The following is a 26,736-nucleotide window of genomic DNA, read 5'->3' as shown; positions in this document are numbered from 1 at the left end:
AAGTTCTTTATGGATTTTTACAAAATTTTTCATAATCTTTTATAGCATCGTTAGGTCATGATTAAGCAGCAAGTTTTTAAGTAGACTATCTTTATTCAGCCTTTCCGAAGCATTAAACTTCATGTATATAGAAACAATTCTCTTTGCACACATGCAGATTTAATCCATTTATATGCTATTTGAATAAATGTTAGCAGTTGCATTAATAAACACAACTGGCATAAACGAGTTTGGGAACTAATATACCTGATTCTTGTTTAGCTTATAGCTCAACTACTGGGAGTAAAACTGGGTCAGCTTTTTTAAATAAAGTTTTTATTGGAAAAAAGATTTAGACTTACAAAATTATTGTGGAGATAGTTCCATGAGTTCCTACATACCTCAGACCTCATTTCTCTATTATTAACACCTTCCATCAGTATGGGACAACTGTCATAGTTAATGTACAAATATTGATACGTTTTTCTCATCTGAAGTCCATACTTTATTTAGATACCCTCGGTATCTAAATGAGGGCAATGTCCATTACCAAAATGGTAATGTCCATTTTCCATAATTTCCATTTTCTGTTCCAAGATACTATCAAACTATCCTATATCTTTAGGCTCCTCTTGGGCTGTGGCAGTTTTTCAGACTTTCCTTGTTTTTGATAACCTTGGCGATTTTAAGAAGTGCTGACAGGTATTTAGTATTTCCCTTGATCAAGATTGGTCTGATGTTTTTAACTATGATTAGATTGGAGTAATGTAGTTTTAGGATGAAAACCATAAGGTACCATTCTCTTCATATCATATCAAGGGTCCATGTTAACACGATTTCTCACTGTTGATGTTAAGATTGGTCGCTGCTCGGAAGTAGTGTTTCTGCTTTGTAGTGTGTCAGGTTTCTACACTGTAAAATTACTCCTTCTTGTTCTCCCTTTCCATCTCATACTCTTTGGAAGAAAGCAATGGGCAAGCCTGCTGCCCAGTCTTAAATTCTGACAACATTCTTTGGAATAAAGGAAACAGGGCTTCTTGGAGAAAGAGTGGTTCTAGGACAGGAACAGAAATTATACAAGAGAAGACGGGAGTATACTGCAGTCTCAAAAATTAAGCAGTTCAACATGCCAAAGAAAAGCCAATACATTTAAGGAGTGGGGAGTTATAGTGCCCATCCTTGAAGGTGAGGAGTATCTACAGAAATTATTTGAAATTATTCTGCATTGGAGACTTACTTGTTCTCTCCCATTGATTTATATACTTGTCTGTTCATAGAATCAGTTATCTTTTTTAGTATGGGCTCATGGGTGTTTATTTTTAATCTTTGAGTTATAATCTAATATTATTTCATTTATCTGTCTATCTCAAATTATTCCAGCTTTGTTGATGAGGGAACTTTTTCAGTTGACTTCTTATATATCTCTGGCACACACCCATCACTCTGTGTTGTGTGTGTGGAGAGTAAGGGGATATGGGTTTGTTTTTTTTTTTCTGGTATTTTGAATGCTTTAATTTCTGTTACTACAATGTACTCCAGACTCCTCTTGTAAATTTTCTTTTTTTTTTATCTGTCTTCTTCTTTTTTTTTTTAATTTTATTTTATTTTTAAACTTTACATAATTGTATTAGTTTTGCAAGAAGCCCTGTTTCCTTTTTTCATAGAATGTTATCAGAAATAAGATCTAAGCACCAGGTTTGCCCATTGCTACTGGGGCTTCATTGCTCCTAGGACCTCTCACCTGGCAGAGGAGGGGGATATATGCATGAATGCTAACTTGTGTACATACATATACCTGTAAAGACTCTGTGTGTAATCTTCTGTATCTATTTTAGGCTGAACATGAATTCATACTATGTCCTCAAGTCTAATCCACTGTCACCTAACCTTTGATCCTTGTTTATCTGTAGCCTCTCACATCAGCAGTGAGAAACCTGACTACTACCATCCACCATCCATTTACTTCATTGTTTATTCCAGGAAACCTGTATCATGGTATCAAAATTGTTAGCCCCCATTCTTGTGGGGGACAACTTTATGGAGCAGGATATGATGCTTATACATAGTTCCTCTACCTTTAGCCTTGTAGACTCTACACATTTCCAAAGTCACAAAGGTCAGTAACTTATTACCCATCTCCTTTAATGAGACTGTTTCATACATTTTCAATACATTAAGATTCTTTTGTCATGTTCTACCTTTCACCTTGAGACTCCCCAATCTCCTATATATTTTTTAAGTTTGCAACATGATTTACTTCTTGTACAATAATGTTCTGTGGGTTTTGACAAATTCTTAGTGTCTTGTATTCATTACAGTATCATACAGAATAGTTTTACTACTCTGAAAAATTTTTTGTTTTACTTATTTAACCACCTCTCCCTTCTGAATGCCTGACAGTCAGAGTTTACTATCTCTCTAAGCAGTGCCTTTTCAGAATGTCAGGTAGTTGGATTTGTACATACTTGTAGCTTTTCCTGGCTGGCTTCTTTTGCTTAGCAATATGCATCTAAGATTCATTCATGTCTTTCCATGGCTTGATAGCTCATTTCTTTTTATCACTGAATAATATTTCATTGTATGGATGTACTTGAATTTATTTCTCCATTCACCTATTGAAGGACTTTTGGGCAATTAGGAATAAATCTGCTACAAACACCAGTATGCAGATTCTTAGGTAGACATAAATTTTCACATCAGTTGGGTAAATACCTAGGAATGTGGTCACTAAATTGTATGGTAAGACTAGGTTTAGTTTTGTAAGAAGCTGTCAAATTGTCTTCCCAAGTAGCTGTACCGTTTTACATTCCCATCTGTGTTGAATGAAGGATCTTGTACTTTTTTTTCTTTTTTATATGGATGTTCAATTGTTCCAGCGTCATTTGTTGAAAAACTATATTTCTCCATTGAATTGCCTTAGTTCTTTCACCAAAGATCAGTGACTATATTGGTGTGGGTCTATTTCTGAACTCTCTATTCTTTTCCATTGATCTCTGTGTCTATTCTTTTTCCAATACCATGCTGTCTTTATTACTGTAGCTTTAAAGAAAGTCTTGAAATCAGGCAGTGTACATCTTTCCAACTTTGTTCTTCTTCAGTATTATGTTAGCTATTCCAGGTTTTTAGCCTTTTCATATAAACTCCAGAACCAGTTTGTTGAAAACTATGAAATAGCTGTCTGAGATTTGATTGGGATTGTGTTGAATCTATAGATCAAGTTGAAAAGAACCACCATTTTAACAACATTGAGTCTTCCAATCCATGAACACAGAACGTCTCTCCATTTATTTAGATCTTCTTTGATTTTTTTAATGTGTTTCATAGTTTTCTGTTTATAGGGCCTGTACATGTTTTGTTACATTTATGCCTAAGCATTTCATTTTTGGAATACTATTATAAATGGCATTTTTTAAATTTCAAATTCCAATTTTTTACTGTTGGTAAATAGGAAAGCATTATATCCTGCATACTTACTGTACTTGCTTATTATTTCCAAGAGATGTTTGTTGCTGTTGTAATTGATTCTTTAGAGCTCTCTCCATAGACAACATGTTACTTGCAAATTGAGACAGCTTTACTTCTTCCTCTCCAAGCTGTTTTGTTTTTCTTATTATCTTACAGCGTTAATCATGACGCCTAGTACAGTGTGGAATAGGAGTGGTAACAGGAGACTTGCTTACCTTTTTTCAGTTCTTCAGGGAAAACATCCAGTTTCCTACTAGGTATGATGTCAGCTGTAAGATTTTTGTACATATTTTAAATGAAGTTGAGGAAGTTTCTTCCTGTTCCTAGTTTGCTAAGAGCTTTATCGTGAATGGGTTTAGATTTTTCACATGCTTTTTCTGCATCTATTGATATGATCATGTGATTTTTGTTCTTCAGTGTGTTGATGTATTGCATTACACTGATAGATTTTCTAGCCTTATACTAGCCTTATACACACCTAGGATACACCTAGGATAAATTCTTCTTGTTTGCAGTGTTTATGCATTTTTAGATTTTTTTATGCATTATTAGATTCAACTTATGAATAGTTTATTGATAGTGTATTTATATTTATGTTCATGGGAGTTATTAGTCTGTGATGTCTTTGCAGTATTTTTATCTGGTATTAGTTATTTTGGCCTCATAGCATGATTTAGGCAGTGTTTCCTCTGCCTCTAATTTCTGGAGATATTATGGAGAATGTCATGACTTCTTCCTTAAGTAGTTGGTAGAAACCATCTGGGCCTGGTGACTTCTTTTTAGAAGGTTGTTAATTATTGGATAATTTATTTAATAGATACAGTATTATTTGGGTTATGTATTTCTCTTTGTAGGGGTTTTTGTAGTTTTTTAATTTTAAGGAATTATTCCATTTCATCAAAAGTGTCAAATTTGTGGACATAGAATTTTTATGTTATTCTTTTATTATCCTTATAGTGTGCTTGAGATCAGTAGTGATGACTCCTCTTTCATTTCTAATATTGATAATTTGTGTCCTCACTTTTTTATTGGTTAACCTGACTCAGTTCAGATCAGTCACTCAGTCGTGGTCCAACTCTTTACGACCCCATGAACCGCAGCACGCTAGGCCTACCTGTCCATTACCAACTCCCAAAGTCCACTCAAACCCATGTCAATTGAGTTGGTGATGGCATCCAACCATCTCATCCTCTGTTTTCCCCTTCTCCTCCTGCCCTCAATCTTTCCCAGCATCAGGTTCTTTTCCAATGAGTCAGCTCTTCGCATCAGGTGGCCAAAGTATTGGAGTTTCAGCTTCAGCATCAGTTCTTCCAGTGAATATTCAGGACTGATTTCCTTTAGGATGGACTGGTGGATCTCCTTGCAGTCCAAGGGACTCTCAAGAGTCTTCTCCAACACAACAGTTCAAAAGCATCAATTCTTCAGTGCTCAGCTTTCTTCACAGTCCAACTCTCACATCCATACATGACCACTGGAAAAACCATAGCCTTGACTAGATGGACTTTTGTTGACAAAGTAGTGTCTCTGCTTTTCAATATGCTGTCTAGGTTGGTCATAACTTTTCTTCCAAGGGGCAAGAGTCTTTTAATTTCATGGCTGCAGTCACCATCTGCAGTGATTTTGGAGCCCAGAAAAATAAGGGCAACTACTGTTTCCACAGTTTCCCCGTCTATTTGCCATGAAGTGATGGGACCGGATGCCATGATCTTAGTTTTCTGAATGTTGAGTTTTAAGCCAACTTTTTCACTCTCCTCTTTCACTTTCATCAAGAGGCCCTTTAGTTCTTCTTCATTTTCTGCCATAAGGTGGTGTCATCTGCCTATCTGAGGTTATTGATATTTCTCCCAGCAATCTTGATTCCAGCTTGTGCTTCCTCCAGCCCAGTGTTTCTTATGATGTACTTGGCATATAAGTTAAATAAGCAGGGTGACAATATACAGCCTTGACGTACTCCTTTTCCTATTTGGAACCAGTCTGTTGTTCCATGTGCAGTTTTAACTGTTGCTTTCTGACCTGCATACAGGTTTCTCAAGAGGCAGGTCAGGTGGTCTGGTATTCCCATCTCTTTCAGAATTTTCCACAGTTTATTGTGATCCACACAGTCAAAGGCTTTGGCATAGTCAATAAAACAGAAATAGATGTTTTTCTGGAACTCTCTTGCTTTTTTGATGACTCAGCAGATGTTGGCAATTTGATCTCTGGTTCCTCTACCTTTTCTAAAAGCAGCTTGAACATCTGGAAGTTCACAGTTCATGTATTGTTGAAGCCTGGCTTGGAGAATTTTGAGTATTACTTTACTAGCATGTGAGATGAGTACAATTGTGCAGTAGTTTGAGCATTCTTTGGCATTGCCTTTCTTTGGGATTGGAATGAAAACTGACCTTTTCCCATCCTGTGGTCACTGCTGAGTTTTCCAAATTTGCTGGCATATTGAGTGCAGCACTTTCACAGCATCATCTTTCAGGATTTGAAATAGCTCAACTGGAATTCCATCATCTCCACTAGCTTTGTTCATGCTTCCTAAGGCCCATTTGACTTTGCATTCCAGGATGTCTGGCTCTAGGTGAGTGATCACACCATCGTGATTATCTGGGTTGTGAAGATCTTTTTTGTACAGTTCTTCTGTGTATTCTTGCCACCTCTTCTTAATATCTTCTGCTTCTGTTAGGTCCCTACCATTTCTGTCCTTTATTAAGCCCATCTTTGCATGAAATCTTAATGATTTCTGAAAGAACCAGATTTTGGCTTTGTTAGTTTTTTTTCCTATCGTTTTTCTGTTGTCCATTTCATTTATTTCTCTTTAATTTTTATTATTTCTTTTCTTCTACGAGGTTTAGAATTAACTTGTGTTTCCTTCTCTAATTTCCTAAAAGAAAAGCTTATGTTTTTTACGCTTTTTTTTTTACATCTTTCTTCTTTTCTAATATGTGCATTTAGTGATATAAATTTCCCTCTAAGCACTGCTTTTGATAATAGCCCAGGACCTGCCAGTAATAATGTTCTTATCAGTCCACCCACAGAAAAGCCAGATCAGAGTGCCCCATTGTCAGCTGGCCAATCTATACCATAAACTCCCAGCATGAAAATAAGCAAAGAGATCTACAAAGGATAGACACAACTTGGAAGAGCTGGGAGCTTTACCAATGGGTTCTCCCATTCAGTTTTCTGCTGCATGATTCTCCCTGAGCCCCGTTCTTCAGGGGACCCGAGTCTTGCACTGAGAAAGGGAAATAAACAAGGCAGGCAAAGAACCCTGCACTCATAATTCAGACTCTGATTTTGTCACAGATCTCTGTGACAACCTAGAGGGGTGGGATGGGGTGAGAGGTGGGAGAGAGGTTCAAGAAGGAGGTAACATACATATACCTATGACTGACTCATGTTGATATATGGCAGAAGCCAACACAATATTGTGAAGCAGTTGTTCTCCAATTAAAAATAAATACTTTTTTAAAAAATTTAAAAAGTAAAAAGAATTCAGAGTCTGGTCATGGAAGTCCATTACCAACACACCTGTTAGAGCCCTGCCACTCAAATGTGGCTTTGTGTACTGGCCACAGTGGCACCACCTGAGACCTTGTCAAGAACTATTGAGTTTTCAGTTCAGTTCAGTTCAGTCACTCAGTCGTGTCCAACTCTTTGCGACCCCATGAATCGCAGCACGCCAGGCCTCCCTGTCCATAACCATCTCCCAGAGTTCACTCAAACTCACGTCCATCCAGTCAGTGATGCCATCCAGCCATCTCATCCTCTGTCATCCCCTTCTCCTCCTGCCCCCAATCCCTCCCAGCATCAGAGTCTTTTCCAATGAGTCATCTCTTTGCATGAGGTGGCCAAAGTACTGGAGTTTCAGCTTTAGCATCATTCCTTCCAAAGAACACCCAGGGCTGATCTCCTTCAGAATGGACTGGTTGGATCTCCTTGCAGTCCAAGGGACTCTCAAGAGTCTTCTCCAACACCACAGCTCAAAAGCATCAATTCTTAAGCACTCAGCTTTCTTCACAGTCCAACTCTCACATCCATACGTGACCACTGGAAAAACCATAGCCTTGACTAGACGGACCTTTGTTGGCAAAGTAATGTCTCTGCTTTTCAATATGCTGTCTAGGTTGGTCATAACTTTTCTTCCAAGGAGTAAGTGTCTTTTAATTTCTTGGCTGCTTTCACCATCTGCAGTGATTTTGGAGCCCCAAAAAATAAAGTCTGACACTGTTTCCATTGTTTCCCCATCTATTTCCCATGAAGTGATGGGACCAGATGCCATGATCTTTGTTTTCTGAATGTTGAGCTTTAAGCCAACTTTTTCACTCTCCTCTTTCACTCTCATCAAGAGGCTTTTTAATTCCTCTTCACTTTCTGCCATAAGGGTGGTGTCATCTGTATATCTGAGGTTATTGATATTTCTCCTGGCAATCTTGATTCCAGCTTGTGCTTCTTCCAGCTCAGCATTTCTCATGATGTACTCTGCATAGGCCCCTCCTAAAACTCCCTGGGTCAGAATCATATTTCAGAAAGATCCACAGAGGATCCATGTGCATGTCACAGTTTGCAGCATCCTGCCCCAGATAACTGTAGACAATGATCATGCTCTGAACAAGGTGCCTGGGACAGGAAGGATGGAGGTACTGTGGTAGGCCTGTCAAGGCAAGTCTCTGAGGTGGCTGCCCTTGAGAGGCTGTACGGTAGAGCTTTATTCATCTTGACCGCCCGCCACCTTTTCTTCCGCCCACCCCACCCAATCCACGCCACACCTGAGTGCGGGTCACGCACAGTGAGCATCCAGTGAACGTTTTGGGGAGGAACAAGGCAAGGAACATAAGACCCCCAGAAGCTATCTGCCTGTTTCATTAAAAAAAAGAACATGAAGGGCCTTCCCTGGTGGTCCAGTAGGTAAGACTCCATGCTTCTACCGCAGGGCGGCCCCGATCTGATACCTGGTCGGGGAGCTAAGATCCTGCATGCTGTGTAGCACAGCCAAAAAAAAAAGAAGAACGTGAAAATATAAATATTTCTAGTCTTCAACTAAAATACCCCTGGCCTGTGAAAGAGGAAATGAAATGTAATGTACCTTTTAAAGAGTTCTGACTTCTGTCTTTTCCAAGAGCATTTTTTTCTTCAGAAAATAAATTGCAACTGGAAATTTCTATTAGCTTTTATGAATGTAGATGCAGAGGAATGATCAGATGGTTTTAAATTTAAAAACTGCTGGCTAGATATTCTTTCTTGTTCCCTTATAATAGGCTCTAAACTTTAATGGTGTAAGTTTTTCTCTTTCCCTTTGGTTGATCAATGTAGTTGAGATTTTTCCCATTTATTGGATTGTCATCTTGTGGTCATATAATTATGCTAGAGATATTAAATATGTTTCAGACACAAAATTGTAAATATAATACACAGGAAACATGAGCTTATTTCCATATCATTAAACTACATTTTACCCAGGAGCAAAGTGCATTTTTCATAACTTGCAAAAATTATCTTGCCTTGCAGCAGCACCACATATTTAACATTCTTTTAAAAGCCACTTGATTTGACATTGATATTTGGATTATTTTATTATCTGGGAATAAGGGAACAGCAGAATTGCAAGTATCAATATATAACTGACCAATTAGTAAGATTCTACTACTATTCTAAGTGGCTATTCTGCCAGTTAACATTTATTCTGGGTACAGGTTATAATTTTGGAGAACTGTTCAAATGTAGATTCTCCATGTCATTGCTTAAGCATAGAAAGCATAAATGTTGCTTATGTCTCCAAAAGTAAATTTAATACAGCAGTTGTCCTTATCAGTTACTTTTTTGCAATTAAATTTTCATAACAAAGAATGCTCCTGGTTTTATTCTGGTGGCATTGAGACATTTTGGGTTTATCAGCTTAGTAATTATGCAAATTTTAAAATAATTTATCCTTTCCGGTGTCCACAGCTATGTTCTTGTTGGGCTTTCCTTTTGAACCAATGCTTGAAGAAATGTCAGTATTCTGACATGTATACCTATATACCTTCTCATATAGCAGTCTCAGTATGTACTAGATGCAAGTAAACTCTTTTACAATAAGGATTCCTATTGTTTGAATAGTTCTGTTAATATATGGGTTTAGCCTAAACATGGGTTTTCAGGCTTTATCTAAGGTGATAGTAGTTTCTTTTTTAGTGTTAAAATACATCAATGCTATTTCTAAAATTTAGAGGGTGGGAGTAATAAAATAATAAAGTGAATATAACTTCTAATTTAAAAAAGAAAGTTCCCCTGGCAGATTTCCATTAATGTGAGTCCTCTCATGCAAACTTTTCAGCTCACGAATACTGTATTTTACTTTTCTTTTTGTTGCATAGCACTTTAAGGATCAGAAAAGCATTCACTGGGAAGGGTGTATCCACAAATCAGCAAAATATTAGTTCATATTCCAAAGCCACAGAACTGCAAAGTGATTATTGAGAGGAAGATCCATGCTCTTGAAACTCTTCAAGAGTCATGATAAAAAGAATGTGGATTACATTTCATTTAGAATTAGTTGTTAAACTGGGGGAGAAAAGTGGGCAAGGGCAGCTAGAACAGTTTTTAACCAGAATTAAACAAAAAACCAAGACACTAAATTAAATTAAAATTACATTCATAGGGACACCCCCTTTCCTGGGAATTTTTAAACATTTTACCAAAATTATGTTACCCAGATTAGGGACATGACTATTCAGAGATGCTGCTACTGCTAAGTCACTTCAGTCATGTCCAACTCTGTGCGACCCCATAGACGGCAGCCCACCAGGCTCCCCCGTCCCTGGGATTCTCCAGGCAAGAATACTGGAGTGGGTTGCCATTTCCTTCTCCAATGCATGAAAGTGAAAAGTGAAAGTAAAAGTGAAGTCGCTCAGTCGTGTCCTACTCTTTGCGACCCCATGGACTGCAGCCTACCAGGCTCCTCCGCACATGGGATTTTCCAGGCAAGAGTACTGGAGTGGGGTGCCATTGCCTTCTCTGCAGAGATGCTGCTAATGTAAGTGAATTCTTATTCTAAAATAGCCTCCCTGTCAGGGCAGGGGCCACGTCAGAATCATTGTCATCAACACATGTGCTCATCACCCTGCTATGGATGGACGCTTTGCAGACCACTTTTACACTGGGTCCCCTTTTACTGTGCTTCAGAGTCAGCAGCTCCCCAGTGTCCCAGCCATCCACCACTTTTTCCAGGAGAGCAGGTGGAAGAGACCACTTAATGATTAATCAGGTGGAAAAGTTATCTTCATCAAAAATTGAATATAATGTGTAGAAAGCACTTCTTTTCTGTTCAGAGTTCCTGATACCAGCTCTCATAAACCCATCAAACATCCATTTAGCTAACGTTTGCTATTAAAGAGAAAGGAAATTTATTTTTTTTAAGCAGATGATGTCCACTCAGTGCTCTTTCCCCACAAAGAATCTGTTTTATACTTCCTGTACTTTCCATTTTTGTCTTAAGAGATCTTTAGCTTTCATATCACTTATCCATGAGCCCAGCCTAGACCCACAGCAAGATCTGTGCACTTATCTCCATTCAAAGTGTTCCGCCTCTTTCTTCCTTCTGGGTAATGTACTTCACTCACAAATGAATGGCGCTGATTGACAGGTGGGGCAATATAAAGAAAGGTTTTGATCAACTTGTTCTGTGAGAGCATAATTTATGTGGCAGCATTTTTAGTTAATGAAGTGAATGTTATAAAGATCCAGATGAAAATGATTGGTGTTCATGTGCCCATAAATACTTTTTAGAACCCAGTGAAAAATCCCAAGTTCTTTTTCCAATGTTAGGTCCATATTTGGGGTCAGTTAAAGCAAACTAATAAGACAGAGGAGCCTGATGTGCTGTAGTCCATGGGCTCACAAGGAGTCAGACACAACTTACCAACTCAACAACAACAAAACAGTCTCTCAGCTTATGTAACATCAAATGTTAATGTGTTTTATTGACTTCTTTCGGTTAGCACAACTTGATACTTCAAAATATATTCTGATTTATAGCCTTGAAACTACAAAATGTCTCTGGCATCCTAAGATTCAGAAGATAAAGCATTTGAAAATCAAATTGCTAATTCCCAAACAGATATCAAACTATTAGATTGCTTTATTTTTAAAAAAATATTTTGACTTGATTGTGCATTACATTTTTAAGATTTAAAAATAATCCTTCAGTGGAAAAGCCACATAATTATTTTATTTTTGTTCAGTTCTATCTCACATTATCTTAGACAAATCATTACTTTCCTGAAAATACAGTGGATACAGTGACCCTCCAACAATCAATTGGTGTGTCTAGTGTCAATAATACAGCCTCCAGGGGTAATTTCTACTCATTTCCATTTTCCAAATGTCTTCTTATATTGAAAAGCACTCTCAATTTTTAGTTTTTCTCACTGAAGTCTCAGTGCAATGCAGACAGATTGCCTGTTGCAGCATTATTTGCGCTTTTCAGAACCATCTGTCAGCCATTAGTTCTTTGCGTGGAAGTCACACGCCTTCCCTTGCAGTTTTGTAGTAGTATGCTTTCAGTTACAGAAATTAATCCCCTCTGACTTGTGTTACAGCATATCTCCCAGCACTGGGAGCTCTTCAAGCTCAGGGACAGTATATCTATGTTTATTTCTCTGAGGGTCTCTGATTAGTACCTGGCTCAGAGTAAATACACAGGAAAATATTTTGAACTGAATTTCCTACCCAAGAAATCAGTACATTAAATTCAGTCATTCGCGGTTCTAACTGCATCTTCCCCAGTAAGCTCTTTCAATATTACAAGGACACCTGTAAGCATCAAATCAGACACAGGGTCCTGTATCTTTGCCATTAGGCAGCCTGAGAGCAGCTCCAGCTGATCCACCCACTGCATAACTGAAGAATCCCTTCTTTGGGGCTTCAGGGGTCTGACAGTCTCACCTTGTTATTGTGAGGGTTAAATAGAGCTGTGCTTATCAGCTTCTTAGCACTGTGCTTGGTATATAAGGTAGGATCAACAAGTATCAGATATTAATAAGAGAACCTAAGACTACAGCTACCAAAGGCTGGCACTGAGCAGTTGGAGAGACTGACGGGTAGACAGTTGCCCACTTGGGTATGCGTGCGTGTGTGCGAGCTCAGTTGTGTCAACTCTTTGTGACCCCATGGACTGTAGCCCTCCACTTTCCTCTGTCCATGGAATTTTCCAGGCAAGAATACTGGAGTGGGTTGCCCTTTACTTCTCCAGGGGATCTTCCCAACCAAGAGATCAAACCTGCATCTCTTACATCTCTTATATCTCCCACATTAGCCGGCAAATTCTTTACTACTACACCACTTGGGAAGTCCTCTTGTTAGGTATAGCCTTCTTGTTCAAATCGGTTGTACTAAGTTAGTTTCCCAGAGAAATAAATTTAAACTGTGAAAGGTGTGTTTGCTATTTTTTATAATGGATATGTCAAAAATTTTATGCCATCATCAAACAGGTTTATAATCATGCAGAACTGTGATGTTTTTTAACTCTTTTGACCATAATTAGTCTAATTTCACCATATATTTGGTAGATGTTAAACCTGTAAATGATAGATAATTCAAATTCTTAACTTTAGTGCTTTAAAATTAGCCACCATTAAAACCTAATTATTGGTTAAGTGAGTCTATGTTAGCGGACATTGAAAGATCGAAAAACTTGAAGATATTTGTCCAAATTAAAATTGGAATATGTACCTCATATATTTTAAATGAACATGTGTGCCTCTGTAATAATAATTTTATTATCACCAAGCTACAGGATAGAGTTTTAATTATGACCTTTCTATCAGTAGAAGCCATGTATTTGGGATTAAAAACCTATTGCTTTAACTAGTCTAGTTAAAGACTATAGCTTGATACATTCTGGGCTCCAACTTTTATAAAAACCAGAGAATACTTCTAATAACACTTTTCTAATTTCATGGTTCAGTGCACAGTCAGTAAAGATTTAAATAATTCAGAAAGAAAGCCTATTCTCTCTCTTTATTAGAAGTTTGAGTCATGCAAATTCTTTGACATTAAATAGGTTTTTAACCCTTTTAATAACTTTTTATAATGAAATTTATTGGCAGTTGTTTTAAAGAAAGGGTTTTTATATTAGCATGAATAGCATTCAGTAGTTTTATGATTAGAGACCTTGACCTTATGTGACTCAAAGTGTATAAAAGCATAAATGAGCAAGTAATGTTAATATTAACTAAATTAGGTATACCCAGAAATATAGAGACTGTATATAACTACATTCATCCCATTATCTAACATGCTATAAAATTTTGGCGGACAAATATTTGAATCTTTTAATTGTTTTAAAGGAGCTTAAGGTCACTTACCAAGTCAGACACTTTTAAGGAACTGAAAGACATTGTAATTTTCCTAGACCAATTTTACCAAGTCATTAATATTATGCTCAATAGGAGAGGATTTCCAGCCTCTCCTATCTTGGTTTCATGCTATTTTAATGTTTTATAATATATTATTAAAAGGATTATTGGAAGATTTCCATAATAACATACTAATTTTAAAATGCACTTTTTTCAAGTCCCCAATAAGTTGGGAGCATACAAATATTCTGTATAGGAAAACTATCTGGGCCAAGCAGAATACAGGTTTTAATTTTGCCTCTTGAGATGTACTTTTAAGGGAATGTCATGTGTATTTAATGATTTAACAGCCTCTAAATGAACTCAAATATCACTTTTCTGAACTGATATTAGGAAGTCAATATTCCACTTGACATCTCCACTTTTACTAGTGCCCCATTAATATTCCAGTGGAAAGTATGAAATTCAGTTAAATTTTCAGGTCTGAGTATAGTATTAAAAAACCATTTCAGCGGACTTGTGATGCTATAAATACACGGAGCAAGTTCTCATAGAAAAACCACAACTCCCACAGGGCATGTCTTATAACATTTCCCAATTTTCTTATCACCTATTCTTCCAATCCATTCTTTTTGTTTCAATGCACACAATCCTTTGAAAGAGTTCTGAAAATAAGGCACATTATTCAGTCCCTTCTCTGAGAACATCAAAGCAGAGGAAATGTGAACAGACATTAGCATGTTTGAATACACGTTAATATAAGATTATAGCCCTGTGAACAAAGCACTGCCTACACTTTGTAGTACAGATATGAAAGACAGGATCTGTACAAATAAAGGACTTCACTGACTAATCACAGGTAGACCCTAAGCAGACTCACAGACTCCTAGCACCAGAGGTGGACAAGTGTGTAGGAACTGCTAACTCAACTGTTTGGAGAACCAGAGTCCCCCAAACCCTTTTAGATAAGGCAGAAATTTCAGTCTGTGAGCTTTCGTGTCCTGCCTTTAATTAGAATTATGAGAGCTGTCCTTCTCACCTAAGAGCCAAGCTCATCCATTGCACATCTGTGGGTCTGCTTTACTTGTGCTGGGTAGAGGAACCTATTCAAGGCTCCCTGAAGCACAGTGTCAAGCTTGGTAATACTGAAATGTTGATGGTGTAACCATAACAGCAAGCAACAAAGAGTGTTGACATGAAACAATAAAAAATGCAGTGCCTCAATCTGAGTAAAAAAAAAACATCTTTCTAACTGTGCAGTTAGAAAGTATCAGTCTATCCCACAAGCTCCCAGACATCATTGTGATCCAAAGGAGAGATTATATGCACAGAGTTGATGGGAAAGAATGGTACACTATGAACTGCAACATATTTTTATGCATTAAAATTTTTTTGAACTTTGTATCTCCCAGTTAGCCTATTAGCACTGATCAGGGACTATTTACTTTCTCACAGCAAACCCCTGTGCTGTGTGACATGAGCTGCCCAGCTTTTCTCAGAGAAAGTCTCTACAGATGCCAGCTTTGGGCTGCCGGAATGCTTGGTCACAACCATGTTAGTGGTTCACCATGAACTAGAACTAGTCAGGGAAAGCAACCCAAGGTTGATAGCAAAAGATAAATAGCAGCCTCTTCCACAAAAAGGAATGCATGGCAGCATCAACCACAGAATAAGTTTACATTTGGCAAAATGTCTTCATGGTTTTTATTTTAGTTAATCCTCAAAATTGCACTTTGAAACAAACATTTAAGGTCAGCACATTTCTCTCATATTGGTCTCTTTAAAACTTAACCTCTATCGAACAAACTACACCTCACACTTTTTATCACATTTCCTGCATTAGTAAGAGCTTGTAGGGAGGGATTTCTGTGTGCTTCTCACTGTTGTTTACCTGGTACCTAGAGCAGTGCCTGGCACAAAGGAAGCACTCAATCAATAATTGTTGTTGAAAAATTGTTATCCACCTATTTTGCAGAGGTGGACAATGAGGGCCAAGTAAAGTAAAAGTAGGATAACTCATTAGAACATAGCTAGTCTGATGTCATGAGCAGGGTTCCTTCCACCGTAACACACTCCCTCCCATTTTTGAAAAGGAAGAGAAAGAAATCAAAGAAAATGGTATAGAATTGCTTTTCCAGTTTATAATAACGAATCCAGATGCATACACTAGTGCAACTCAGGTGTTTCTTTCTGCACCTAGGGGATGTAGAAGTCGAGTCCTGTCGAGGAGGGTCAGTACCTGGCAAGGACACTGAGGACATTTAGAGGTTGAGGGTCCTACCTCCTTCTGTGGCTTTCTGTCTTTGACATTTGATCTTTGGTTCATCCCTGGAAGAACACACAAAAGATTAAGTTAAAATTTTTATTTAAGTGCTCTTTAGCCAGTGTAAATTTTAACCATGATGTTTAAAAACTTTTGATGATGTTTTCCTCTATCATATCAAGCCCCTTGTGTAACAAGGGTCCCGATTCATGGGAGAGGCTGCCATGAGAGAGAGACCCCGTCTGAAGGAAGTAGATGGTCTGGTGCAGTGGGAGCGCCTATGGACATGAGCACTTGGTTTCCAGGGTGGTTCTCATCTTCCCCAAGGATTGTAGTCCTGGAGAGTACTATGTCTATCCTTTTGGCAAATGTCTAATGAATTATGCTTCAGAGTTTTTGCTTTCTTGTAATAATTAGTTTTCTGATGACTATCCTAACTAATGGAAACATCCCCTAGTGGCTCAGACGGTAAGAGATCCACCTGAAGTTCAGGTTGAGGGGCTCCCTAGGTGGCGCTAGTGATAAAGAACCCACTTGCCAATGAAGGACACACAGAGATGCTTGTTCAATCTCTGGATTGGGAATATCCCCTGGAGGAGGGCATGAAAACCTACTCCAGTATTCTTGCCTAAAGAATCCCAAGGAGAGAGGAGTCTGGCGAGCTACAGTCCATAGGGTCACAAATAGTCAGACACGACTTAAGTGACTTAGCATGCACCATCCAAACTAGACTACAGATGTTCCATTCTAGTGCATTGTAAAGAAACATGAATCTATGCATCCATATTGTCTATGGGAAGAAAAGTAGACTCCAAAACAGGGTTTTTTTGGAACATCAAAGTTGAAATCAAGTTATTCTGGTCAAATATTGAGGATAAAAATACATTTTCATAAAAATCCTCAATCTTTTTTTCAAACTGCATTTTTCCTCATTTTAAAAAATTTAACATGTGCTATACATATGTATTTCCTAGATTTCCCCTCTTCTGATGTTAAATATTGGTCTTCAGAGTCAGAAATCTAATAGTCAAAAGTGTTAAAGCTTATTTAAAATACATGTTTTTAACTAATAAGTAGATCACACAAGGAGATCACATAGAAATGATTTAATTTGTTTGGACAACAAATAATTTAGCTCTCTCTTGGAAATGCATTTAGGAAAATAATAAATTTGATTATTAAATTTACCCATGCATTTGTTCGGGTGTATACATTTACATATTAATTGAATCCCTGGCAAAAATATGTAATCAAATTGGAGACTTAAATAATATCAACATTTACATTCTTCTCATAGCCTCTTAGAGTGCATTATTCCTAAGAAAAATGGAAACGCTTAGCCTTCCTGGCCTGATTAATCATGCAGGGCTGGATGGAGTACCAAGAGTAAGGCTCAGAAGCTTTTCTTTGGATGCTGAGAACGGTGTATGTTTGATAGTGTGTATTAAAGGGACCGAGAGTAAGCACTTGTCACAGCCTAAGCCAGAGGGGTCTCCTCATGGTGCTGGGAAAAACACTCCACAGCAAAGGGTGTCAAATGCTGACAGACAGGGGTAAACGGAAGGGCTTCAGAGATTCCTCACGTTCTCTTGTTCCTGCTGCAACTGGCAAACTTCCAAGCCTCGCCTGCAAAGCCCATAGAAAGCAGCAGCTGGTGGAGCCGCATTAGCAAATAAGGCCTCAGGGCTCCCCATGTTCCAGGCTCTGTTCACCAACTGCTGTTCACTCAAACAGCTGGATCAGAGCAGAGAGAGCCAAGACGTCGTTCGAGCTTTATGTGTACAACTGTTTTGATACGGATTGTCTGCTGGAGGCAGTGATAATGATAGCTTTCAAGGCTCGCACGTTGGACTCTGAAGGATGCTGATATTTGAAAGAAGAAAACAGACTCTGAAGGATTGGGAAACACAATTTTAAATACTGAAACTCGGGCCTTCATTTGTTCTGATGCCATTCAAGTGTGCAATTTTAACACCCTTTAGTTACTAATACAACTAATGTTTTAAGGATTTTTTTTATTAGTTATACACAAAATGTTACTCATTTTTTAAAACAATAATCTGAGCTGAACAACCTGGGTATTATTTCCTTTTCCTTTTCAAAGAGAACCCAAGAAAAATAACATGCAAACGTGTTTAAATCTGTATCAGAGTGGGCCCACAGAGTCCTTCTCCAGCTCTTCCTCAGCCTGGCACTCTTACACTGTAGGTGTGGGCCAGGGGAGAAAAGAATGTTATATTAGCATCAAGCCATGGATGTAATAGGCAGGTCAGGAGGGGAGAACACATGTTATCTGCTTTGGTTTCCTAATTGATTTTAACTGAGCCTTTGCTTTCCATTAATTGGAAAAAGGTTTTGAAGGAATTCATTGAAAATCTCTTCATCATCATAATCCTCCTCCATTACTTTAATTGACATTTTTTAGTTTCTATAATTAAAGAACAATATTAATCCTCAACAAAAACCTGTGGAATTTAAGGAAACAGTTCCAGTTTTCAAAAAAGTGAAATCTATCCTCTAAGTTCAATGGATCAGGTTTCCCCAATGGGGAGATAACTATTAAGAGCCATTCAAGACTGAAATGCCAATGACATGCCGGACTTTCAGTCAAGAAAAAAACAAAGTTCACTGGGCTTGAAATAAACAAAATGAGAAATGCACACACAAGTTAGAAAGCACCTTGAGACATTTGAGTCCTAAGAATTTAGCAAATGAAGTTCCCAAAAGATCAAGGATTTTTCATATTATTTGTGTAAAGCCCAAGTCATCAGTCCTAAATATACCCGAGCATCTATTTGATGAAATTCAAGATATATGTGCTGAGTATCTACTATGTGTCAAGGTCTGTGCTAGATATGAGGGCTACGCTGGTAAATGAAGTAGATTTCTATCCCTGCTTTTTTGAATTTATAATCTATTAGGGTGTATCAGGCAAGATTAGTTCTGCTATGTACAACAGAAAATTCAAGAGGACTGAAAAAGATTGACCTTTACTTCCCTTCCACATTACATACTCCCATGGTAGGTAGACCGTCCATGGTCTGGTGTCTTCATGATAGTCAGACACTCAGGCTTCTTTCCGTGAGTCCAAAAACATTAGGGTGCTGCCTCTTGGTCCAAGACATTTTCCTGAGCTCTAATCACCACACCCACATTATTTCCAGCAGAAAAAGAACAAAGGAAAGTGAACCCTTCCTTCAAGGAGATTTCTTGGAAGGACCACCCAACACTTTCATTTATATTTCAGTAGCCAAAACATGGTCACATGACCATAAAGCTGCAAATAAAGGAGGCAGTGTCCTCTGTGAGCCAGCTTTTTGGCTCGACAAGCTAAATACCAGAGGCTTGTCCTTCTGGACCAAAGTAAATGAGGATCAGAGGGTACAGCTTGAGATTTCTGCCACAAATGGAAACAGACATTATTCATATTTTCTTTTCATCTTGGGACTAAAGCTAGATGAAGTTCACAGGAAAAAAATAAAGATCATCATACTGGCTAAAGTCAGTTTGTACTTGTAATGTTCATTTCTTCATTTATACACTGACTAGGCAAGTGTTTTTAGAATACTTGAAATGCCTAATTTAACTAAAAGAGATCTCAGGAAGGATTGAAAAATGCTTTTCAGTTCAGTTCAGTTCAGTTCAGTCACTCAGTCGTGTCCGACTCTTTGCAACCCCATGAATTGCAGCATGCCAGGCCTCCCTGTCCATCACCAACTCCCAGAATTCACTCAGACTCACGTCCATCAAGTCAGTGATGCCATCCAGCTATCTCATCCTCTGTCGTCCCCTTCTCCTCCTGCCCCCAATCCCTCCCAGCATCAGAGTCTTTTCCAATGAGTCAACTCTTCATATGAGGTAGCCAAAGTACTGGAGTTTCAGCTTTAGCATCATTCCTTCCAAAGAAATCCCAGGGCTGATCTCCTACAGAGTGTACTGCTTTAGTCATGTACAAATCAAGATTACCTTGTAGAAATACATACACACTTAAGAAATTTAAAAGTATTGCCCACAAAGAAAGTATAAGCAGAATGCTTTAGCAGTTCAGAATAAGGAGGTTCTTGAAGCTTTGTAGATGAGCTGACTTTTGAACTTTAAAATTTATTCAGTGTTTGGATATGTGAATATGATAATGGCATCATGGAATTGTGACAAGAACACAAACATGTAAAATAAGCGTATTTTTACTCTAATCTTTGTTGGTAGAGAGAGCTGAGACCATTTAAGCTCTACCATCCTCAGTAAACTTGTGTAAACAGACGTTTCTGCCTCAAAGGGGAATTATAAGGCCCAACAGGTGAAAAAGTTCTGTGCAAACTGCAAATCACTGAGCAAAGTATTTTTTAACTGTTTTTCAAATTTTCAAACAGCAACTCCTCAGAAAGTGAATGCTGAAAGAGCAGCATAGACAAGGCACATGTTCAAGGGAGAGAGAGAGAGGCAAAGAAAAGCAGTTAGTTGGGTTTAGTTGAATAATTAGGTGTTTGATGGACACATAAGGAATAAAGTTTATTTGGAGTCTTGAATAGCATGCCAAAGAGTTTGGATTCCATTTTGGAGGCAGATATCACTGAGAAGTGTTTGAGTCTGACTCATGGAGATTAATTTTACAGCACTCTTTGGGTGGATGTGAAGATGTTCTTTTTATTAAATGTTAAGTAGCTGTTGCAAGTGAAGAGGTAGTGAAAGCCTGAAATACGTGAATGGTGTGGGGTGAGAGAAGGTCAGATGGGAGGGGTATTTTGGAGCCGACTGAGTGGAACCCACCAGAGTTTGATAGAGAAGGAATTAACCAAAAATTACTAGAACATTTGGAGTAGAGGTGATGAAGAGGATGAAGGTGTCATCAAGAGAAACTAGACACAGAGTACAAAATAGTTTTGAAAAAGAAAACTTTGTTCAGTTTTCCAGCAGGGGTGATGTCCAAGTAGTGATGTCTAGCAGAGTTAGACCCAGAATTGGGGCCAGAATTATACATTTTGATTTAGAAATTCCCCACTAACAAAATCGTGATGCATCTTAGCTGGATGGAAGAAATGTGACTCAGAATGTTAGGGAATCTTTTAGGGGTGGAAAGTTGTAAAAAGAATAGAAGTCAATGGCAGAGCCAAGAGGAGTCAGAATAGCAGTTGAGACTAAGCATGACTTAAGTGAATTATTCACAATACGTGGAAAATACTGGAGAGTAACAGGAAATAATATTTTTCAAGTTGATGTTTCATATTTCACATTAAGATCTGTAGTCAGTCACTATCTTTCTAGAAGGAAACCAGTAATCAAAACATTTGCTTACATTCATGAGCTGACTAATTATTTTTAGTTTTCAGTAATCAAGCTCCCTCCAGTTTAATTTGCCCCATGTTATATATTAGGCAGTGATGAACACTGAACTGACTCCTATGAAAGCAGGCTGGAATGAAAAAACTCCTCCTAATTCAGAAATGTCACCAGGGGTGTTAAGATCTATTTCTAAGTGCATCTGAGGGCTAAAGAGATGAATGTGCTCTCTAATTTGTGCTTGTCACCCTCCACACAGGAGAAGTGGTCTTTGATTCAGTGTTAAAGCTGCTGTCTGCCTGGCCTAACACCATTGGTTACATGATATTTTGAACTAATGATAAGTCTATTGAAAAAGTGGTATCCTGTTGAGTGCTTCATGGTCCCTACCCAAACTGATTCCTTACTCCCTTTCACCATGCCCACTTCCTTCTACTAAAATTACAAAGGTGAAAATACAGCTTTAGTACTCAGAGATCTACTCACCACACTAATTAGCATGGGAGAATAATAATTTTAAGAAAATATTACAAAATAGTGAAAGAGATAGGTGCTATGAGGTGGAATTTGTAGGCATAAATCTGGAAACTCTGTGTGTAGGTAATTTAGAGATCACTTTCCGCCATGTCATGTGAAAACCACAATGTTGCTGAAAGAGTGAGAAGTGAGCTCCAGATAAGTTGCACACTGTTCAAGCTTGTAACTTGGGATTTCTGTGAATATCAATTAGTTACATACTTTTGGGAAAATAATTTAAAGTATGAATCTGTTAGTAAGCATTTTTAATTTACAGGACTCTACAAAACAGATATGTTTGAATATGCATGTAACAGCTTTGTTTGGTGTAGGGTTGAGAGAGGGAGCTGCCCTATGTATAGAACAGTACCCTTTATGGGCTCCCATTAGTCGGTGGCCACAATGAAACACCAGTTCCGCATGCTAAAAGTCTAAAAAAAAGCACATTATGACCTCAGGACCTTAGAGTACGGGCCTGAAAAGAGACTCAGTGGCACAACTTCAGGATAACCGTGAATGCTAGTATTGATCAGATTATAGAAGTTATATGAACAGTTACACAGGAACAAACACTATTTTAGTAAACATGAGTGGAGGCAACATGAATGGACTCAATAAAAACCATGGATTTGGGTCGACAGTTTGGACAGGTGTGTTTGATTATCTTTAATTAACTATAAGTATCCCTTTAGGATACATAAAATATTGGATCAGCTGCTTAATACAGTAGAAAGTATCAAAGACTGGAATTGAGAGATGTAGGTTTTCACTCCAACTCTGTGATTTGGGTAAATCGTTTTTTAAGATCTCCAGGTTTTACTCATTTATTTATATAGTTATTCAACAGATATTCAAAACCCCTCAGTCTCTTCTTTTCACTGAGAACATGTCACTAGGGCCTCTGCAGAGCTAACATATATCATTGAATAGTAATAACTGCTTAATGAGGGGTTTCATAGAAAGGAGAACTGTGAGCTGCTTTTGGAAGGTTAGAGGGACATGGTTTAAATTATGGGGGAAAAAGTTGATTTGAACCAGGAAAGCAATGCCTATAAAAGCATAGGGTCAGCCTAACCCATCTCCTAGGAGAGCCAAAGACTAGGATACCTAGAAGTGAGTCTGAAGATGAAGCAGTAGCAAGAGTTGGAAAGGTCAGAAGGGGAGTATTGACTAATATGATGACTTACGGTGGAGACAGTGAACCTAATACAGAGAACAGGGGCAGACACCTCTTCGGTCACAACTCCTGTTTCAGACAGGTCTAACTGGGTTGGTAAGATGCCTAGAGAACATTGGTAGAAGATGATTTTATTACCAAAAGAAAAAAATCCTATGACTAAGTTACCTATTGCCCTTTTCATTATTTCCATGTCATGGTAACATTTGCAGATGGGTAATTACTAGGCATTCTGACATTGTATGGGGTTTTTTTCTTAATGAAATAGAGAAAGGTAACTTTTATTTTACTTTTTCCATTCCCAAATGTAAATTTAACGTATATCTCTTCATGTTAAAAAAGAACTGCCCTTCTTTTTTCCATTTCTTTTTTCTCTCTGTTACTTTATAAATCTACCTGCATGAACTCCCCAGTACCCTTAAGCAAGAACAAAACTGAGCTGCTTCTGTAAGCCTCACAAAATATTCCCATTATTTTAAGTTTGAAAATGCCACAGAAATATTAAGTGAAATTCACCACACTGCTCTTATACAACACATTTGACCTCTAGATGCGTTAAGAGCTTCATCCTCCAATGCTTTTAATTCTAATCCTTGCAGAGACAAAATTCACTGCTTGAATTATAAGAGTGAGTCTCATTAAGGCTAAAAAGCAGTGACCCAGATAGCATAATGGATTAATATCGTGACCTTGCAACTTTAGAGCTTTACTTTCAAATCTGACTAGGTAGTCAAATCATTTCAATAGTCAATTAATCAATTGGTTAATACCAGCCTGTAAGTGTTCTAAGTCAGAAGTTCATAGATCATGTGGCCAATACTAGCCTATATAGAATTAAGCTGAGAACCATAGTATGCTTAACTTTCAAAACCTTTTTTAATTGATGAGAATCAAAGAAATGGATTTTCATGAATTACTGTGAATGCTGTAATAGTAGTGTAATGTTAATTGCTCAGTCATCTCTGACTCTTTGAGACCCCATTGACTATAGCCCGCCAGGCTCCACTGTCTGTGGGATTTCCCAGACAAGAGTACTAGAGTGGGTAGCCATTCCCTTCTCCAGGAGATCTTCCTGACCCAGGGATTGAACCTGTGTCTCCTGCATCACAGGCAGATTCTTTACATTCTGAGGCACCAGTGAATGCTGTAATCACTAATAATTATATAATATTGATACACTAATAAACACCAGTATTTTGAAACTTACACTATCAGTATCTGTTAATGATATATGTTTGCATTTCACTGCAGTGTAAAGAAGGACTGTAAATATAATTAACCAGGTCTTGAGTAATAAAATGTAATGTCAATGGATTTCCAACATTCTGTATTTTAGTATCTTTAGGGTGATACATACAGTTACGATTATCCTTCTCTAGGAGAAGGGTGGAAATGTGTATAGTTGACCAGGAGTTTAAACTTAAAAAATGGAGTTTTAAGGCCTAGGGATTTTTTTTTCCAGAAACAAGTTTTGTGAAAAATTATTCCTATCCATTTTTTGTAGATGCAAGATATACGGAACCCAGAAGGAACGCACTATAGCTCCCATCCTCAGATGGCAGCCATGAGACCAAGGGCTCAGCCTGCAGACCTCAGGCAGCAGCCGGGAATGATGCCGCATGGCCAGCTCACCACCATCAACCAGTCACAGCTCAGCGCTCAGCTCGGACTTAACGTGGGAGGGGGCAGTGTCCCCCACAACTCACCATCTCCTCCTGGAAGCAAATCTGCGACACCTTCACCATCCAGCTCAGTGCACGAAGACGAGGGTGATGATGCCTCTAAGGTAGGACTTATAAGAAATGCTTGCTGCCTAAAAAAAAAACTGTTCATTAGCACTTCCCCTGACTTCAGGTGGATGGAGGTAATATCATCCAAGTGGGAAGCATTGTGGGGGACTGAATGAGTTAAATCACCTGCTTGTCCAGTTACATTTTTAAGTTCCTAACAGATCCTTTTGGAGAAGGCAGTGGCAACCACTCCAGTAATCTTGCCTGGAAAACCCCATGGACGGAGGAGCCTGGTAGGCTGCAGTCCATGGGGTCGCTAAGAGTTGGACACGACTGAGTGACTTCACTTTCACTTTTCACTTTTCACTTTTCACTTTCATGCATTGGAGAAGGAAATGGCAACCCACTCCACTGTTCTCGCCTGGAGAATCCCAGGGACGGGGGAGCCTGGCGGGGTGCCATCTATGGGGTCGCACAGAGTCAGACACCACTGAAGCCACTTAGCAGCAGCAGCAGCAACAAATCCTTTAAATGAAAATGTACTAAACATAGGAGTAGGTTGCACCCACACAGTACAGGGTCTGCTAGTGAGTAAGGGAGAATAAACAAACATCTAGGACTCAATATCCAAAGTCAGGCTTAATTCACTGCTCATTCAAAAATATCTTTCAATTTAACTGCTTTATTTTAAAAAGGCAATATCCCAGGGTTATAATGATGGGTCTCTGTGTGTGTGATGGTTAGAGAAATCTCTGAGATCATCTGATCCAAACATGTCATATTTAGGATGAAGAAAAGAAGGGTCAGAAGTACTAGATGATGCCCTTCCAGAGAAAGGAGCCTGGGTGCTTCTTTACTTACCTTTTGTTAACACCAGGCCATTATGGTTGTCTGTCTGCATCACCTTAAGTTATCTGTATAAAGATGGGTCTTCGTTGTCCTTATTTTTGGAAAATTAACTACAAAAGTATTTAGCTCTTTAAAGTACTCAAGGCACCCTTGTCAAATGATTGTTTCATAACCAAGTATACTCTCAGTCAAGAACATCAAAATCATCTTTTTATTGCCTTGGTTATCAGTCAGGCGGGCTTCCCTGGTAGCACAGTAGTAAAGAATCCACCTGCAATTCAGGAGAAGAGGGTTCAATCCCTGGGGACAATCCCCTGAAAAAGGAAATGGCAACCAACTCCAGTGTCTTTGCCTGGAAAATCCCATGGACAGAGGAGACTGGTGGGCTACAGTCCGTGGGGTCTCAAAAGAGTCAGACGTGACTTAATCGACTAAAGCACCACGTCACTAAAGCATCTTTCAAATATGACCCCTCGAGGACTCTTGTCCCTGGTTACTGTGGAAAATACTGGCGGCTACATGCATACTTCATATTCCTCCTAATTTTTAATGCACTAATGAATTGTCACTTGTGTCAGTCTTTTGTTTCTTTTCACTTTGTGAGAATTTTGTTTTGGGGAAACAAAAGGCAATACCATGGGATTCTGATCTATACAGTTAACCTAACAATTGCTAGCTACACTGGAGAAGGCAATGGCACCCCACTCCAGTACTCTTGCCTGGAAAATCCCATGGACTGGGGAGCCTGATAGGCTGCAGTCCATGGTGTCGCTAAAAGTCAGACACTACTGAACGACTTCACTTTCACTTTTCACTTTCATGCATTAGAGAAGGAAATGGCAACCCACTCCAGTGTTCTTGCCTGGAGAATCCCAGGGACAGGGGAGCCTGGTGGGCTGCTGTCTATGGGGTCGCACAGAGTCGGACACGACTGAATTGACGCAGCAGCTGCTACACTAATCTTTTAACAATCCAAATAGTGACACATAGATTTATTCAGCCTGATGTCAAAAGACAAGGCTGCTATGTTGACATTTTATTATTTTCAGTATTCCTGAAGCTCTAACATTTAGGGCGTTAATCCTCGAAGCACCACCAGGGTAGCTAATTCCTAGAGATGGTGAATGACTCCCCTGTGAGCACATCTTTGATAGACATACC

The 26,736-nt window shown here is 38.5% G+C and overlaps 1 protein-coding gene across 5 annotated transcripts in view; it reads left to right on the top strand.

Moving 5' to 3' along the window:
- The window catches only part of TOX (thymocyte selection associated high mobility group box), a 312,459-nt gene that overhangs the window by 229,024 nt on the left and 56,699 nt on the right, over positions 1–26,736 (top strand). For all 5 annotated transcript variants that reach the window (XM_070802563.1, XM_019973948.2, XM_019973949.2 and 2 more), the window contains one exon: positions 24,501–24,782. In XM_070802563.1, coding sequence (XP_070658664.1) covers positions 24,501–24,782 — 282 coding nt within the window. The remainder of the gene's footprint in view (positions 1–24,500; positions 24,783–26,736) is intronic.

Source organism: Bos indicus, chromosome 14, assembly GCF_029378745.1.
Source record: "Bos indicus isolate NIAB-ARS_2022 breed Sahiwal x Tharparkar chromosome 14, NIAB-ARS_B.indTharparkar_mat_pri_1.0, whole genome shotgun sequence".
NCBI classification, from domain to species: domain Eukaryota; kingdom Metazoa; phylum Chordata; class Mammalia; order Artiodactyla; family Bovidae; genus Bos; species Bos indicus.
This window is presented reverse-complemented; position numbering and strand designations above follow the sequence as displayed.